This window comes from Penicillium antarcticum (genome assembly GCF_028974205.1).
Source record: "Penicillium antarcticum strain IBT 31339 chromosome Unknown utg000009l_segment0_segment0, whole genome shotgun sequence".
Lineage (NCBI taxonomy): Eukaryota > Fungi > Ascomycota > Eurotiomycetes > Eurotiales > Aspergillaceae > Penicillium > Penicillium antarcticum.
Window position 1 is genome coordinate 191,022 of NW_026695307.1, and position 16,158 is coordinate 207,179.

General features: G+C 49.2%; 6 protein-coding genes across 6 annotated transcripts; 3 read left to right on the forward strand and 3 right to left on the reverse strand.

The window, feature by feature from the left end:
• Window positions 1-407: 407 nt before the first annotated feature.
• On the reverse strand, window positions 408-3,375 carry chsG (chitin synthase class III; the record flags this gene model as incomplete). The annotated part of the gene is made up of 5 exons (XM_058466490.1): window positions 408-545; window positions 598-2,277; window positions 2,334-2,695; window positions 2,766-3,249; window positions 3,298-3,375. The coding sequence occupies 5 exons, from the start codon at window positions 3,373-3,375 to the stop codon at window positions 408-410; spliced, it is 2,742 nt and encodes a 913-aa protein (XP_058314336.1).
• A 1,912-nt stretch (window positions 3,376-5,287) lies between these two features.
• On the forward strand, window positions 5,288-6,574 carry N7508_008427 (fungal specific transcription factor domain-containing protein; the record flags this gene model as incomplete). Its single annotated transcript, XM_058466491.1, has 4 exons — window positions 5,288-5,556; window positions 5,606-6,064; window positions 6,091-6,284; window positions 6,333-6,574. 4 exons carry the CDS (start codon window positions 5,288-5,290, stop codon window positions 6,572-6,574), a joined length of 1,164 nt encoding a protein of 387 aa, XP_058314337.1.
• A 310-nt stretch (window positions 6,575-6,884) lies between these two features.
• Window positions 6,885-8,744, reverse strand: N7508_008428 (uncharacterized protein; the record flags this gene model as incomplete). The annotated part of the gene is made up of 5 exons (XM_058466492.1): window positions 6,885-7,722; window positions 7,778-7,944; window positions 8,039-8,129; window positions 8,181-8,580; window positions 8,630-8,744. 5 exons carry the CDS (start codon window positions 8,742-8,744, stop codon window positions 6,885-6,887), a joined length of 1,611 nt encoding a protein of 536 aa, XP_058314338.1.
• Window positions 8,745-10,489: 1,745 nt separating this feature from the next.
• Window positions 10,490-11,671, forward strand: N7508_008429 (uncharacterized protein; the record flags this gene model as incomplete). The annotated part of the gene is made up of 1 exon (XM_058466493.1): window positions 10,490-11,671. The coding sequence occupies one exon, from the start codon at window positions 10,490-10,492 to the stop codon at window positions 11,669-11,671; it is 1,182 nt and encodes a 393-aa protein (XP_058314339.1).
• A 391-nt stretch (window positions 11,672-12,062) lies between these two features.
• N7508_008430 (uncharacterized protein) lies at window positions 12,063-13,941 on the reverse strand (the record flags this gene model as incomplete). The annotated part of the gene is made up of 4 exons (XM_058466494.1): window positions 12,063-13,400; window positions 13,451-13,689; window positions 13,738-13,846; window positions 13,891-13,941. The coding sequence occupies 4 exons, from the start codon at window positions 13,939-13,941 to the stop codon at window positions 12,063-12,065; spliced, it is 1,737 nt and encodes a 578-aa protein (XP_058314340.1).
• A 918-nt stretch (window positions 13,942-14,859) lies between these two features.
• Window positions 14,860-16,005, forward strand: preB (alpha-factor pheromone receptor STE2; the record flags this gene model as incomplete). The annotated part of the gene is made up of 1 exon (XM_058466495.1): window positions 14,860-16,005. One exon carries the CDS (start codon window positions 14,860-14,862, stop codon window positions 16,003-16,005), a length of 1,146 nt encoding a protein of 381 aa, XP_058314341.1.
• Between the last annotated feature and the right edge of the window lie 153 nt (window positions 16,006-16,158).

Sequence of the window (16,158 nt, forward strand, 5' to 3'; positions counted from 1 at the left end):
AAAAGCAAAGAAAGCAATGCGGTCCAGAAGTGTGGAAATGATGCAGGAGTTGGGCCTGCGGGGGCTTCTGATCAGCAATCGGCTTTATCGTCTCTCCGCCTTGGACCGCTCCACTTCTATAGACTACGGAGTAGCTAAACATCTACTGTACACATGCACAGGAAATTGGTCTCAATATGAATTGGTTGATAATCATAACACCCCTAATGCATCCATTGGCTGGTCCAACAAAAATAAAATAGATCCCCATGTTGCGTTTACCATGAAGAGACGCAACAGTACATACTGGCTGGCATTGAAAAATCAGAGAATTGGGCATCTTTAGGTAGAATACAGATCACGGTATGAGGAAAAGAACTGGCCTAGCCCAGGCTGTCGTGAGAAAGGAAGAAAGCATATTTTGGTGTTTACCGGCGGGCGAAGCAGCACTTAATACCAGTGCGACCCAGGAACCAACAACAACCGATGAAACGGAACAGCGCGACAACGGCGTTGGACCACAGGAGAGCCTGGAAGAAACGGGCTGTACGGTCCGTGGCAGTGTTCTAGGTCATGTTAGTTGAAGATCGTAATCGGAAAGGTGCTGGGAAAGCTTACAGTGAATCCAAACTTGTCAACAGACTCGCTGGTGATGCAAACAGCCATGAAGGCGTTACTGAAGATCCAGAGAGTGACGAGGCGAGTACGGAAACTCTTGTAGGAGTCTTCCAAACTCTTCTCATCGTGTTCCACTGGAGCAACGTAGGGCGTTAAGGCGCGCTTGACAGTAGCCTCAAACTGACTGTCAATATCGGCTTGAGGCTTGTCAATTTCCTCTATCACCGCATCTTTACTGCCTTCATCCTTGGTCACCGTAGCTGACGGCAAGGCATCGGCCTTGTCAGAACCCTTGGTACCCCAGGAGACATCGTGCCAGTTGCTGAAGGCGTAGACGTTGAGGATGTTGATGTAGGAGGACTGGACGACCATGTAGGCAGGGAATGAGGTGAACATGTGCCACGGGTCGGCGTACATGAACGAGGCAACGAAGTACAGACCGAAAGTGGCGGCCAGGGCGATGATAATGATACCAGCGCCAGTCGATCCGAAGAAAGAGCTGAGGAAGGCGCCGACGCCGTGACTCGTGTCGAAATCCATGGGCGCACCACCGCTGAAGGCGCGAACGACCAGATAAATCGAGTCCACCACAATGTAAAGCTGAATGATACCAAAGACGATGAACGAGGCAAGGTAAGAGAACTTGGATCCCTTGGGTCGGTTACCAAGTGCAAGGATGAACTGAAGTAGCAGGAAAGCCAGATATCCATACTTGATAATTGTGTTGATGATAGGAGTCGCGGACTTGCCGAAGGGGAAAGCAGTATAGCCGTTGTTCTTGCTGGGAGTACCGACCAAGTCGATAATGACGGTGGTAGTCAGCCAGTAGGAAGCCAGAGAGAACCAGGTGAGGAAAGTGTTGAAGATGTTGTACAACAACTGGATGTGCAGGAAGAACATGCGAATGATGTTGTGGCCACTCTTGTACATACGACCAAAGTGCATCAGCGAGTAAATACCAGCGGCGAAGGAACCGTTCAGCCAGCGACGACGCTGGGAAATGAACTCAGGAGCACCTTCCGGCACATCAGTTTCACCCTTGGAAGCCTTGACGTAAGTCAGATGCCACTTAGAGCCTGCCTTGGCCACTAACTCGAAGCAAAGAATTCGATCCTCGGCCAAGAACATGTTCTTTTTGAAAATATTCATGCCTTCGATACCCTTCTTACCGAGCTGTTTGGATAGGGTGTGATCACCGTGGAAATATTGTTCCAAAGGACGGCCCATGATAGCACGGAATCGATAGGCCGAGAACGCACCAGGCAAGACACTAACATAACCGAACGAACTCTCGAGAGGCTTATCCAAGATATTACTGATCTTGTACTCGAAGTTCTGGGCGGCCACGAGGGGGTTGATCAGGTTGCGCCAACCCTTACCCAACATAGCGTGGATTTCACCACAAGCACCACCGAGATCCTTGTCATTGTAGAAGGCCTCCCAGAGATAGAGCAGAGACTTGGGGCCAGGTTTCGTACCAGCATCCAGAAGAATACAGACCTCTGGGTTCAGAATTCGGCCAAAGGCGTTGAACAGCCAACGATGCGAGTTGATCTTCTTGCTGTTCTTCTGCTTCAAACAGAACATCATCTGCACAGGAGGAAGGGTGCTAGGGCCATCTTCGGTGGGGCGAATGAGCTGCTGGCTAGGTGTGACGGAGAGCTGGGTGGTGTATTCGAACTGGATCATTCGTCAGTCGACCATGTCAGGTCGATTTGTCGGTAGTTCACACTTACAATATGAGCCAAGGTCTCCTTTCCGTCAACATCACGCTTCATGACACCGTCCTGGTACACACCGACGGTGGCAAGGACATCCAAAACATCTTTGTCGCAAGGATCGATACCGTCAAACACCAGCGCAACCACAATCTTCTGCCACGCGGGGCCACCCTTGTTCCAGAACTCGGATTTCTTCAGGTTCACAATGTCGCGAATGTTCTGCATCACACCGTGGAGAGTACGTGCTGTCAAGTTCTTGTCTTCGTTGTAGTAGGTAATGGCGATAAGCAACTCGGTGTGACGGTTGTACATAGCGGGACGTAAGTTGTAACCATTATGGAGGGTAAACTCATTCGGGTCACAAGTAGCAGCGGTATCTAAAAAAGCAAATGCTCGTTAGTTCCTGGTATTAAAGTCGCTCTTCGCCTCATTCCTCCCTTTACGTACATCGCATGTGAGTGAACTCCTCAGTTCCGCCCTCAACGTCATTTCGGTACTTCGCCTGAATGGCATTCTGAATAGCACTAGGCACGGGGTAGTCGACACTTAGGACGGAACCCTGGACCAGCTTGACCTTCCTAGTGGCATATCGGCGCAGACCGCCACCACCACCTTGGGTGCCTCCAGGAGCTTGTCGCTGGCGCCATGCCTCTGTGGATGATGTCTCGCTGCGTGCATAGGGCGATGCGACGCGGCCAGGGACCCCGAAAGCTGCAGCGGGGCTTTCCTCATGGCCAGAGTAAACAGAGCCAGCACTGTAGGGGTCGTTGTAGGAAGGTGCCGAGTCCGCCGCGTAGGTCTCGGTCAAACTGTACCCTGAGGCTCGACGCTGTGGGGACGGCCCACGGGAGCTAGGGTCGTCAAAGGGCGTCGCGAAAGGGCCCTGCTGTTGCGAAAGCAAGCCACGCGCTGCATCTTCGTCCTCGCGGTACTGCACAGGGTCAGTTGAAATCTCTAGCAGCATCCACGATCAGCGAACCTGTGATGCAGGGACATCCTGCAGACGATGATTATCGTCGTAGCTCGGCGAGTGCGAGCTAGAGCCTTGGTAGGCCATGATATATTAGACTAGAGACGCAAAGGGGGTATCAGTTATCGAAAGGGTCGAAAGGGCAACGTCAAGGGTGTAATGAAGCCACCAGGGCCAGAGAATAGTGCAGTGAATCTAGGAGGGGAAAGGAAAAAGGGAAGGGGGGAAAAGGAGAATAGAGTGAGACTAAGCAAAAATAGACATCTCTAGCCTCGTCTGGTTAGCTTCTTTGTCTTCAGCCTTGGACTTTTCTTTTTTTTTTTTTTTTTTTTTTTGGATTTGGTTTGATTCGTCTCTAATTTTCCTACATACTCCATCCCTTGAATATGGGGAGACCCTGACTGGACCCTGAGTCCCTGAACCAGATTCCATAGAACCCGTATTTGGATTTCCGTGTTGCTACGTACATCCATCGTACATGTATACATAGAAATCTTCCTTTTGCTTCTGTTTAGCCTCCTCCAGATCATCTGCAACCTTACTCTTCTGGGGCTAGATGAACAACACTAGAACATCCGAACCCAATAGGCCCCACTGATGAAACATTCGGTGAAAAGGGACACTTCATTCTCACATTCTTCAAATCATAACAAAGTAACTAGGGGATGGTATGTGATCCACTTCCGGTATACAAACAGTAGCTAACCCCCTAATCTTGTTAAAAGTGGACAGGTCCCCTGCAACAATCTCAGACATTTAGCGCCATGATCTCCCCTAAATTTATTTCGGGATCTGCCAAGAGCCCCATCTGTCTGTTTTTTTGGGGGGTTTTTTTTTTGGGACACGCCTTGTGCCCCCCAAGTTACATGTTACGGTTGAATTTGCACCTGATCTATCCCGCTGTATACATAGATACATAGTTGTACATGTATATAACTTACTCCATGTTGATCAACGGTTGTATCCGATGCTCGTTACAGATAAATGACCAGAAACCCTTTCAGGCGGTCAAAGCTTCGTCTTGGCCACTTATACGGGTCTGATACGTTGTCTCTATTCCTCCATCTTGCCTTCAATACAGCAATAGAACCAGAGCATTTGGGTGAGTGATTCGCTGCTTTCCCTTTTAAGCCCTTGGATCCTGGAGAGGATACATTTTGAACATATGTGGTGAGACTACATATATATACTTCGTAGACCAATATTTACCTCGTCACCGCCCCTCAACTTTACTTCACTCCTACACCCTAGACAAATGTCTAACCACAATACTCAAAGGTCAGCCAAGAGGAAAAGAGTCAGTGTTGCATGTAAGACTTGCCGATCACACAAAATCCATTGCGATGGAGGTAAGCCTCCATGTGGCACTTGCCAACGCCGCCGAGAGACCTGCCACTATGAGGATACTCCAAATGAATCAAGGTATGCTAGTCGAACTCGGTACAAAGTCATCGGCTCATGTCATTTAAAGGTCCACAGACCCCACAGGAAGCCTCGGAGACCCTGTCCAGTCGATCACAAGGGACTCCAGTGTGACTGCAATGGGCCTGGTCTCCCATCCACTCAATGACCAGTCGACAGGCGGATTCTTTGGGGACTCATCCACGGTCGCATTTATCAAGGAGTTGCAGAATACAGTATCAAAAACACTCGCCCCATTGCAGGGGTCTTCTCGGCCTCAGTTTGACCGGAAAAGCGCAGAAAAATTCGATGCGGTTGAATTACAAGCATTACTTCCACCGCGACCGTTGGCAGACCACCTTGTGGACTGTTATTTTTCTAAGATCCATACTCTGTACCCCTTTGTGCATAAAAAGGCATTTTTTCACTGCCTATGATTCACTGTGGAAAAACCAGGGCACTCCTTCACCCCGATCAACAAATGGCCTGGGCTTAGGAGACGCGCGGGGAAATCGCACGACCTTTTACTTATGGGCTGAATGTGATACTTGCTGCGGGTTGCCAATTTTCTGATATTGTTCAGTACGAGCGAGAGGCTATGTCGGAGGCCTTCTTCCACACATGCAAACCAGCTCTAGATGTAGACTACCTTGAAGATGGCGATCTTGCCTTGGTCCAGACCTTCCTGATAATAGCCCACTACCTCCAAGGCTCGCGAGCCCCGAATCGATGCTGGCACATCATTGGGACGGCAATCAGGCTAGCGCAGGGCGTAGGGTTGCACTCCGATATTGGAGATGAGCACCGATCATTTGCGGAGACTCAGATTCGGAGACGGGTATGGCATGGTTGTGTCATGCTGGATCTGTAAGAGGGCGAGCCTCTTGTTTCTCGAACCAGCTGACAGGAAGTGTAGGGCAGTCAGCATCATGCTTGGTCGACCGGTCATGATATCTCATAAGCCATCCACGCCTCTCCCAGATCCAATTGACGATCGCCACCTAGCAATAGACTATCCGACCTGTGAACAGCCTCCGGGTACATTCTCCCATGTCGAGTGGTTCATTGCAACTCTGAAGCTATATGGACTTCTTCGAAAGACGTTACATATGCTCTACGATAATGATGGGAAACAATGCAACGGAAATCCTGCCGATCAAACACGGTCGGGGACGCTGACCCAGATTCAGTATATTACACAGTTGGACTCAGAGCTTCAAGACTTTCGACTCGAGGTTCCAATGCCGCTTCATTGGGATGTCCCAGCCTCTGAAGTGCAGCCCCAGTTCCTCAGAGAGCAGCATTTACTAAAAGCGAGGCAAGTCAAGACAGGTCCCTTGTTCGTCAGGGTCACTAACAAGGTCTGGGCAGATATGTGTATCTGAAGCTTCTTATTTACAGACCGGTTCTCTCAAAATCATTACACGAGAATTTATCCACGGGAACCGAGAGGGCATCATCCAGGGCTGGAATATGTGCAAACTTCGCTATGGATTGCGTGTTCTTCTGTGTTCAGTCTGCCATTGAGCTTATTAACTTGATACATGAGACTTGCAACACTGATCTTGCCAGTGTGTGGTATTATAACATTTTCTGTGAGCATAATACAGAAGCTCTTATGTTCCAAGCTGATTAGATCATAGATCTATTCACAGCTGGTTCTATCACGCTCCTCGCCGAGCTATATCCGCCCATTGTGAGCATTGTCACGCGCGAGACGTTGGAAATATCCTGGATAAAGTGCCAGGGGGCCCTGAACTACCTAAAGTCGTACAGCATAGTAGCAGAGCGATGTGCTGAGAGTATGGCGATGATACGATCGAAATGCTTGGAGGCCATTTCTGGTAAAAACATGTCTCTCTTCCTTGGCTCAAGGCTAATGTAGAGTAGAAAAGCTTGACCAACCGCAAGAATCCAATGAAAAATCTGGGCTGGCAGCGGAAAGTGCAGGTCAAATGCCATTTTCGGAGGATATATTGCGTGACTTCGACTTCAATGCGCAAACTTTCTTTGATCCAGTTTGGTTTAACTTGGGGTTTTGATCTTCGCGATTAGATCTAAAGGTCTCAACATTGAAAAGAAAAAAAAAAAAAAAGAAAAAAAAAAAAAAAGAAAAAAATTGAATCTAGCTCTATTGATCTATATAAAAAAAAAGCCTAACTAAAAACGCTTGGAAATACACATTTGCAAAGGGCCTAGGTAAATCCCTTGAAAAAGTCGACGAGGCTGTCGATCTCATCCAAGAAAACTGCATGCCCTAGAATTCCATCAGGCGGTAGAACAGCTACAGCGCCACTCCTTGTTGAGATGGTGTACGCAGTATGTGCCGATCGATCTTGGTCATAGTACACGTTGCCAATCTTGGGAGTATCGAACATCTGGTCTCCCTCGGCTGCACTCTGAGCCACTAAGGTGAGGAAGCGGGCCATGCCACTAGGAAGCGTATCCGCAATTTCCTTCAGCTTCTTAACGGCAGGTGCGAAAATCTCACGAGTCAGGGCAGGCTGTCCCGCGAAAACAATGATTGACCATTGGCCAACGTTCTTCGTCCGGTGGAAGAGACGGGTTGGAACGCGAGAACCAAGGCCGTAAACCAACGCGTCTGGTGCTCTCCAGCCTGCCGAGACCATTCCAGTTGGAAGGGCTTTGTTGATGATATTTTCTGGGTAGTTGATGCCGAGTCCAACATTGAACTGGATTGTCTCGTTGAATAGTTTTGTGAAAAGCTCATTGGAATCGGCATAAGCGTCTTTGTGGCTGTCCGGGACCTGGCCAGAGATAGTGGCCGAGAATGCCTTGTCAAGCTCGATCAGGCGCATAGCCAGGGGGCGGCGCTCACTGTCATAGGTCTGCAGGACAGCCGCCTTATACCAGCCTTTCATCATTCCACCTAGCTTCCAAGCGAGATTCACCGCATCATGGACGCGTGTGTTCATGCCTTGTGCAGCCCCTGAGGAGTGTGTGTGGCAAGCATCGCCTGCAAGCAAGACGCGATTGTTGGCGAAGAAGGTGTCAGCTACACGTTGGTTGATACTATACGCCGACATCAGTACTAAATCTCGAGGCGAGAGACATACGATAGACATACCTGTAGAGGGTCCACCAATCGACGGACTCGAATTCTAGAGTGAAAGGATGCATGGAGAGAATGGCTTCTTCCTTCGCCTGCTCCTCTGTAAGCTTACCCCCATACTTGGCAATCATCGCATCAGTCATGGCAAAGCCAATGCGCTTCACACCATGGTCAAGCTGGACCTAGAGGACGTTTCCAATGCCTCTGAGACTCGATAGATGCAAAGCCAATACCTGAATCTGGCATGTTGGTTTTGAAACGCCCGTCAATTCGCACCCACTTGAATTTGGTATGATCGCCGTTGAAGGGAATATCAGCCGTACGTCGAACAAGGGAGCGACCACCGTCTGCACCGACTATGTATTTACTGATCTGCGTTAGAAACACAACAGACCTAGACCAGATCAGATGGACATACCCTTTCACAGTCAACAGCCTATCAGTCTGAATCTCACGAACATGCGAGGTCACTTTATAGTCATCGCCACTCGCATTGTCAACCGAGTAGCTCTCCAGCTTCCAGCCTGCGAACGCCTGACCTCCGAGCTTTTCGTACGCCCCCTGAATCACCTCCTCCAAATACTTCTGACGAAGATTAAGGCAATAGTCTAGGAAAGTGCCGTGCATACGCTCAAACATAACATGCCACCCACGGGATGTAACGCGCTTCCCATCCTTGTAGGTCACGCTGTTACGGCCAATGTAACCAATCTGGTTCAAATCCTCAAGCAAGTCAAGTTGATCCAGAAGTTCGAGGGTTCGAGGGTAAAGGGTGGTAGCTCGGCCATACATGGCTTGTTCTTTCTTGACATATTGCTCTGCAGACGTTAGCTGGATATCACATCAGGACTTGGACAAGAGACTTACCAACTAGAACAGAATCAACGCCTTGTCTAGCTTGTCTAGCCAAACAATAGGCAATGAGAAGTCCGACAGGATCGCCACCAGCGATAAAGACATCAGTTTGAATGTAGTTGGTCATTTTGAGTTAACGATTCTGATATGGATAAAGCTCGAGCCTAATCTGTTGTATGCTGAGTGACTGACACTATAGTCGAAGCTTAGCTTTTATATACGATATTGCGGATATATCGGCATTCATTTTTCACATCCGGCTCCGATCTCAGCTTCAAACGGCAGGCTACTGTATTGAAGTGTGAGATGAAAGCTGGTGTCGTATACATTCCGAGATGTATCGCTTTGTAACGGAAGTATGCTTGTTAGTGCAATTTACAAATTTGGGCTGGTAATCTTGGTATCGGAATGTAACGGTTATTGGCCCACCTTGGTAGAAACATCGAAAGAACTATGACGAAGAAGTTCTCATTATTCATCTTTCTATGAATGAATCCTACGGCATAAATGAGATAGGATCTTTTGTTCAAAGCGTAAATTCTCGGTAATGCCATGCCGGAAGTACACGTAGGTCTGTTGAGGTGAGCAAGTTCGATTTTGACGCTTGGTGATAATGACAGTCCCTTTCTTATGGTGTAAAGTTAATTGAATATAGTCCGCTCACTGTAATTTATCTCATTCAAAAGTACATATCAGCACCCGAGACAAAATGACCACGTGCAATGCCTATCAGTCCATCTGATGGTTTCGAGATATATAGCTGGAATGTGAATCAAACAATCTACATAGAACCCACCGTGACAACACTAACTCTCAATAAGACAATGGAAGGGAAGAGACCAGGACAATTGCAATACTTACCAGTGACTTAGCCCTATGCCTAACGAATTGAGCGAAATGTTGCCAAGACCAATATCTAAGATCTGGCCCCGCTCAGATCCATCCACAGACGTTGATTGGGCAAGTTCTTCGGATAAACTATAGTATTTATAGACCAAAGAAAGAACTTCAAGATTCGAGGAACTCCTGTATAGGATGGAGAGTATTGATGTGACTTTTTGAGATGATTCTATATGAGGCCGTGTACACCCTTTATGTGCGAGTATGAACCTTGCATGCACCTGCACCCCTTCTAATTTACCAGGAATCAAACTTCACCAAATTATAGATCCAGGGTTGAGCCCTTGGAAGTTTAGTAGTAATCTTAACAAAATGACATACTGAGGGCTGAGTACATGCAGATATCTGTTACAGATTGATGAAACGAGTCAATGCCAGCCACTAATAAAAGTGCCCAGTCGAGACTACGCCATGTAATCTTGGAATATCAATAGTCCGAGAGTCTGGACTCACAGCCCCCCCAACCTTCGTTTCTCCCTTTTCCTAAGTAAGGTGAACATGGGATGAAACAATCGGGCTTGTCTATATTAAAACGTAGCTATATGCTATGCTAACTGAATCTTCTTTCTGTTTGATTGCTAGCTTTTTTCTTCTACACTATAACCTACAAGATTTGCGTACCTGACTACCCCGTAACTTACCCGTGGAACTTCAGGCCCACTACCGTGACTTGGGCCCCCGTTCCCCCGTTTCTCTCCTCTCTGCTCTCTCATCTCTTCGACATTTACCATACATTTGTGACTCCAGTTGTCTTTGATCTGGGCTCGTTCCAGACGATGATTATCGTCTAACGCTTACCTCCATTTATACACTCGTTTCCCGCCTCGACTTGGCTTTTATGATCTTGTTTACGCTCACGACTTGACGCCGATTGAGCCACACTCCTTTACATTACTTACCCTGCACATTCCTTACGCCGTTGACCGGTCTTGTTGATACTTTGATACCTCTCTTCTGTTGTTTTCGCCCATCATGCTCGACCATATCGATTCTTTCTCGCCGGCTCGCTCTCTCTTTAAGCGCTGCAAAGACTGCGGAGACTCCTCCCCCACCTGCCCATCATGCCCCGATGGCTCAACCTGTACCATGACCACTCAGACCTGTGACCAATGCGCCACCACAAAGTGCATTTCAACAGGGACTGGCGGTTCCCAGCCACCCTCGGGCGGCAGCGACACCGGTGCTATTGCAGGGGGTGTCATTGGTGGTGTGGCAGCAATTGCCCTCATTGTGTTCTTGGTGTGGTGGTTCATCATACGGAAGAAGCGCCAGGAGCGCATGGAAGCAGAGAAGAACAATGAATTCTCGGCCGCTCGCAGTGAACGGCAGTCTATCGCCTCCACGGTCCTAACTCGTGCCTCCAACGTTATCCAAATCGCCTACATCCCCGGTGTCACCAACCGCTCTCCGCCAGAAACTCCAGCTTCTCTCGTTCCTCCCGTCCCCCCCCTCCCCGGTGCTACCCCCGATCAACACTTCTTCATGCCAGGTGATCTTCGTGACTCGTCTTGGACGACTACCACTGGCCACCAGAGCATCTCTCCCACCTTGCGTAGCAGTGTGGCAACGACAATCTACCGCAACGATGCCATTGTCAGCGCCATTCCTGCGCAGCAGATTCAACGCTCTCGTGCCGCCGTGGTGAGCATCCACAATGGAGGAGCTGGCGGCAACGCACCCGGAGAAGATTCCCCCGTTGCAGTTACAGTGACTCCTGCAGACGCACCTGCCGTACCTGCCATCACACCAGCACAACTTGCTCGAGCGGAGGCCGTCAAGGGCAACAGCTCATGCGTGGCTCGCAGTGTGACAGCCAAACCCGTCATGGTACGCGGTCCTTCGCTGAAGAAGAAAGAAAACAACAACCCACCTGCCGTCAGTCGTATCGAAGAAGTGTCCGAGTCAAGCACTAGCAAGAACACCAGCCGGGCTCCATCTACCACGGACAGCCAGCAGTTCAACCACAACATTTCCACATTTGATGCCTCCTCAGACGAGGAGGATGATGCACCGAGGCCAGCAAACTTGGACACAGACTCTGCACATCGCCAGTCAGCACGTCGAATTTCTGGCTTGAGTGATGGACGCAGCTCCACCCGGACACCACCTGCCCGGGTGGAGAGTCCATTCTCAGATGCGAATGAGGTCCAATAAGGGTCCCCTTGAGATCGGTCGGGCGCAACGGTCTTGCTTTGTCTTTTTATTCTGATTCTTTGTATGTATGCAGCCTGCCACAGCTTGGTTTATACTTTTGGTCGACTATTCCCTTTATGTGCCTTGTACAGCGAGTGTGGCACCCAGACAGATGGTCTTGAATTTATCCTCTCATTTATCTTCTCATGTATCGCTCCACTTGGATATCACCTATTATATGTATAGTCTATAGCGTAGTAACTATTTGAAGTTGACATGTGAAACTGCCATCAGCTACAATATACCCATGTATTTTTCGACGACAGTTTCCTTGTATGATCTTCAAAGACGATCTACTATATTCACACATAGGGTATATATACAGCAAATGAACTGACCAATGCTGCTCAAATCAAACCACACTCTCCTCCAACCCCATCCCACGACCAATCTTACGAATCAAAGCCCGTTTAAGCAGAGCCTCACGAGCAAGACTACGCGTATGCCGCGACCAAGAATCAACCCCAATGATACCTCGAACCAACGCAGCCTGCAGCGCATAGAGCGCTTGCTGAATACCCTGCTCCTCAGAAACGAGATCGTACAACTGCTTCCCGACAACAGTAGGCGCAACCAGGATATCATCAATAGGAGGAAGACCAGCAGGCGTATCACTGGGAACAGTTGAAGATGACGACGCGGAATTCTGCACAGACGTAGAGCGAGCCTGAGCATCGGCAATAGTAGCATCGGCACGATGGATAGACTGTTGCAGAATAGAGGTGTTGGACTGTAATGTTGCGTGCAGGGCATTCAAACTTGAAACCTCGCCCTGCAGGGTAGCCATAGCAGCATGCAGAGAGCGAGACTGTGAGACGAGAGACTGAGCAGCTGTATCGGACTGAGCGGCGTTGATGCGGAGAATTTCTGCCAATGTTTGCGATACAGCATGTAGCAATGCATCTTTCTCTGGATTTGGTGGGATTGGGGGTGCAGGCCCTGTGGGTGCAATTGATGGAAGTTCGACTTCGAATGGGGAGGTCAAAAGGTCTTGAGTTTGAGCTTTGGGAGCTGGAGCTGCAGGTGGTGGATGAGGGTAGTTTGATGGGTACGGGGAGTGTTGGGGGTATGGGGGCCCTGCTTGTTGCTGTGCTTGGGGAGGATATCCTTGGCCTTGGTAATTTGGAGCAAAGGATTGTGCTGGCGTTTGTGCTTGAGGGATATGGGACTGGGGCAGTTGAGATCGCGGTTGATATGTCTGAGGGGGATATTGGCCTTGCACATTAGCAGAGACATGAGGTGGCACTCCGCTGTTTCTATAATATGGCGCGGCACCCTGAGCTGGCGGGGGTGATATAGGACCACCTTGGCCAGGCGGATAGTACTGTTGCGGGTGAGCTCTCAGACCAGGTGTCTGTGAAAGCGCTGCTAGACGAGGATCTTGCTCTTTTGGTGGCGGCGGGGGAGATCGATATCGATCATCCAATTGTGATGGCTGTGGATGTCGATTCTCCCCAGTTGCGCCTGGCTTCGGTGGAGGTGGCGGAGGTACCTGGCTTATAGACTGAGCTCGCTGTGGCTGTACAGGTGTAGTAGAGCTTCCAGCTCCGGGCGGGAGAGGAGGTAATGGCGGCGGTGTTTGTGTCTGTGCCTGAACTGGATGGGCCTGGGGTGGTTGCCTGTATCGGACAGGTGGCTCCTTGGCAAAAACATCCTGGAGGATAGACAGCAGATCGGCGATGCTAGATCGCTACCGGGGTTGTTAGCTCGCTTGTCGAGAAGCATCCTGTGAACACTCACATCCCAAGCTTCGGCCCAGTGTGCCAGGTAGTGATGATACACCTGCCCCTCCAGCGTCACATGCTGTCCAACACGAACAGCCATATCCTGCGTCGGAGTCACATATGCAATGGGTGGTTCGCGCGGGTATGTGTTTGGAATCCACAGCGCAATGGGGAATCGATATGTTGTCCCTCGGAACGTGACTGGCAAGGTGCCCACGAGGTGCAGGAGTAGGGCCGAGAAGCCTGTTTCATATGCTGCAGTATATTAGATTAAGAGCGCTTCCAGCTGATCGGATCACTCACTGTATACATCTGTTCGAGGGGAGAGTGAGGGGTACTGGGTGAGCGCGTTGGCGACGTCGTGGTACGTCCGATTGGGGTCTTGGTAAGTCTGTTGCGGATCGTAGTGATCCTGTCAGGTCAGCTTGGTACTGATGTCGCATTCAATATACACACCTTGGTCAATACACTGTAGAGCCAGTTGAGGGTCCGCTGAGGCACCGCCATCACAATTGATGAGTGATTGAGGTGAGTCGCGGGGAAGCGGAGCGAACACCGCGGTCTTGGCCATACTTGCACTTGTCATCCACCACGTTGTTGATCTATCCAGCTTTGATATTCTACGGTCTACTACTTCTATCAGATATGCAATGTATGATTCTGTTTGTTTGAAATGTCTTCGCCAGTGATGTCTACAGGGCAACTGGACAACCTCTATACTCGATGGTATGACCGACATGAGGCTGTATACCAGCATAACAGACATGACACTTCATTGACCTATTGCAAGGCACTCAAATATCTCAGAACTTACTGCTAATCATAGCAGACTGCTAATAATTTAGAGCCCTGACCTTCGATGAACCTTCGAAGTTCTAGATTCATCCCCGAGACAGCTCTAGCTCTTCAGTCTGGAACCACCTGCAAACCTTGGGCCTGGAATATCTCAGATTGCAAGCTCATCTTGATTCCAGATATGATTCTGAGGACGAAGACACATCAAATCCGAGGATCTGTGGGAGTCATGACGAAACATCCCAGTCGCCAAGAGGCAGACAAAGAACTGGCGAACTTAAGCGACTCGAGCCTCGCAATCCGAGTCAAATGCCTCCAATGAATAAGTTGGTCTCCTGCAGCCACTATGCATGTATCCGTTGCCTGGACCTCAATTTACAGAATGCGCCTTTGTCTCACAACTTAGTATTGTTCTCTCCATCTCGATATTGTTCTTCTATCATCCAACAATGCCTCATCAGACTCCCAACGTCACTATGGATACCTCTTCATTCATGTCCATTGTCTGTTTCGGCTTGAACTGTGCAATTTTCTTTCTTCATATCTATATCGTTTAATCCTGTCCATTTGTATTCTCGATCCCTGTCATGCATATTCTTCACTCGTCAGTGTGACCTTAACTACTTCAACATGGATTATGGTATCCGCAGCTCAACAGACCCCGACCAACAGGATGTCACCATGCACTATTCCAACGGCACGGAATTCAAGGTGCCAATGCAAGCTCTGGATGTCTTCGTCATGTACAATGTCCGAGTGTGTATCAACTACGGTTGCCAGCTTGGAGCATCAATTGTGCTACTGATCATCCTTCTACTTTTGACACACGCCGACAAACGCAAGTCATCAGTTTTCATCCTGAACGGACTGGCTCTGTTCTTCAACTCCATGCGTCTACTGTTTCAAGTCATTCACTTCTCCACCAAATTCGAAGAAGTATACCCATACTTCTCTTACGACTACTCCGCCGTGCCGGCGAGTGCATACGCCATTTCAATTATGGCCACTGTCTTCCAAACTTTGGTAGTAATCTCCATTCAAGCATCTCTTGTGCTTCAAACCAATGTGATTTGCTCAACTGTTCGTCGCCGATACCGACGCCCTCTGCTGGGACTATCGATCCTGGTAGCCCTGTTGGTAATTGGTTTCCGCTGTGCCTGGATGGTCGAGAACTCAATTGCCATTTTCAAGGTGATGTACATGGAATCTATATGGTGGATCGAGAGCGCAACCAATGTGACCCTCACCGTCTCCATTTGCTTCTTCTGTGTGATCTTTGTCACCAAGCTCGGATTCGCCATCAAGCAACGCCGTCAACTCGGCGTGCGCGAGTTTGGCCCCATGAAAATTATCTTTATCATGGGCTGCCAGACCATGATCGTCCCAGCCATCTTCTCAATCACCCAGTACTACATCACCGTCCCGGAACTAGCATCCAACGTCCTCACCCTAGTTGCTATCTCGCTCCCACTTTCATCGATCTGGGCTGGTGCTGCCCTCGAACAATCTCGGTCGCCTCGCAGTCAAGCTCCACACCGGCGCAACCTATGGCGAGTCCTCGTAGGTGGAGCAAACAGCACATTGAGTCCAACCACCAAAGACAGTCCAACAGATCTGACAGCCATGGCCGCTGCCCAGACTCTATGCTACTCAGATCAAACCATGAGTAAGTCTGTTGGTTCAGGGAGCTCGCGGGACACAGATGCGTTCTATGGGATTGCTGTTGAGCATGACGTTTCTGTGAACCGAATTCAGAAGAAGCATTCAATTGTCTAACATGGACACTCGTTTCATTCCGATGAGCATCTGTCGCGACCACGCCAAGAATACCCAGAGATCTTTTTCCATTCCTCTGTTCAAACTTCTCAGTCAAATCTTTACATGAACATTCTTGCACTTCGCGTGTCATCTATAGTTTCTTTTGTGAAC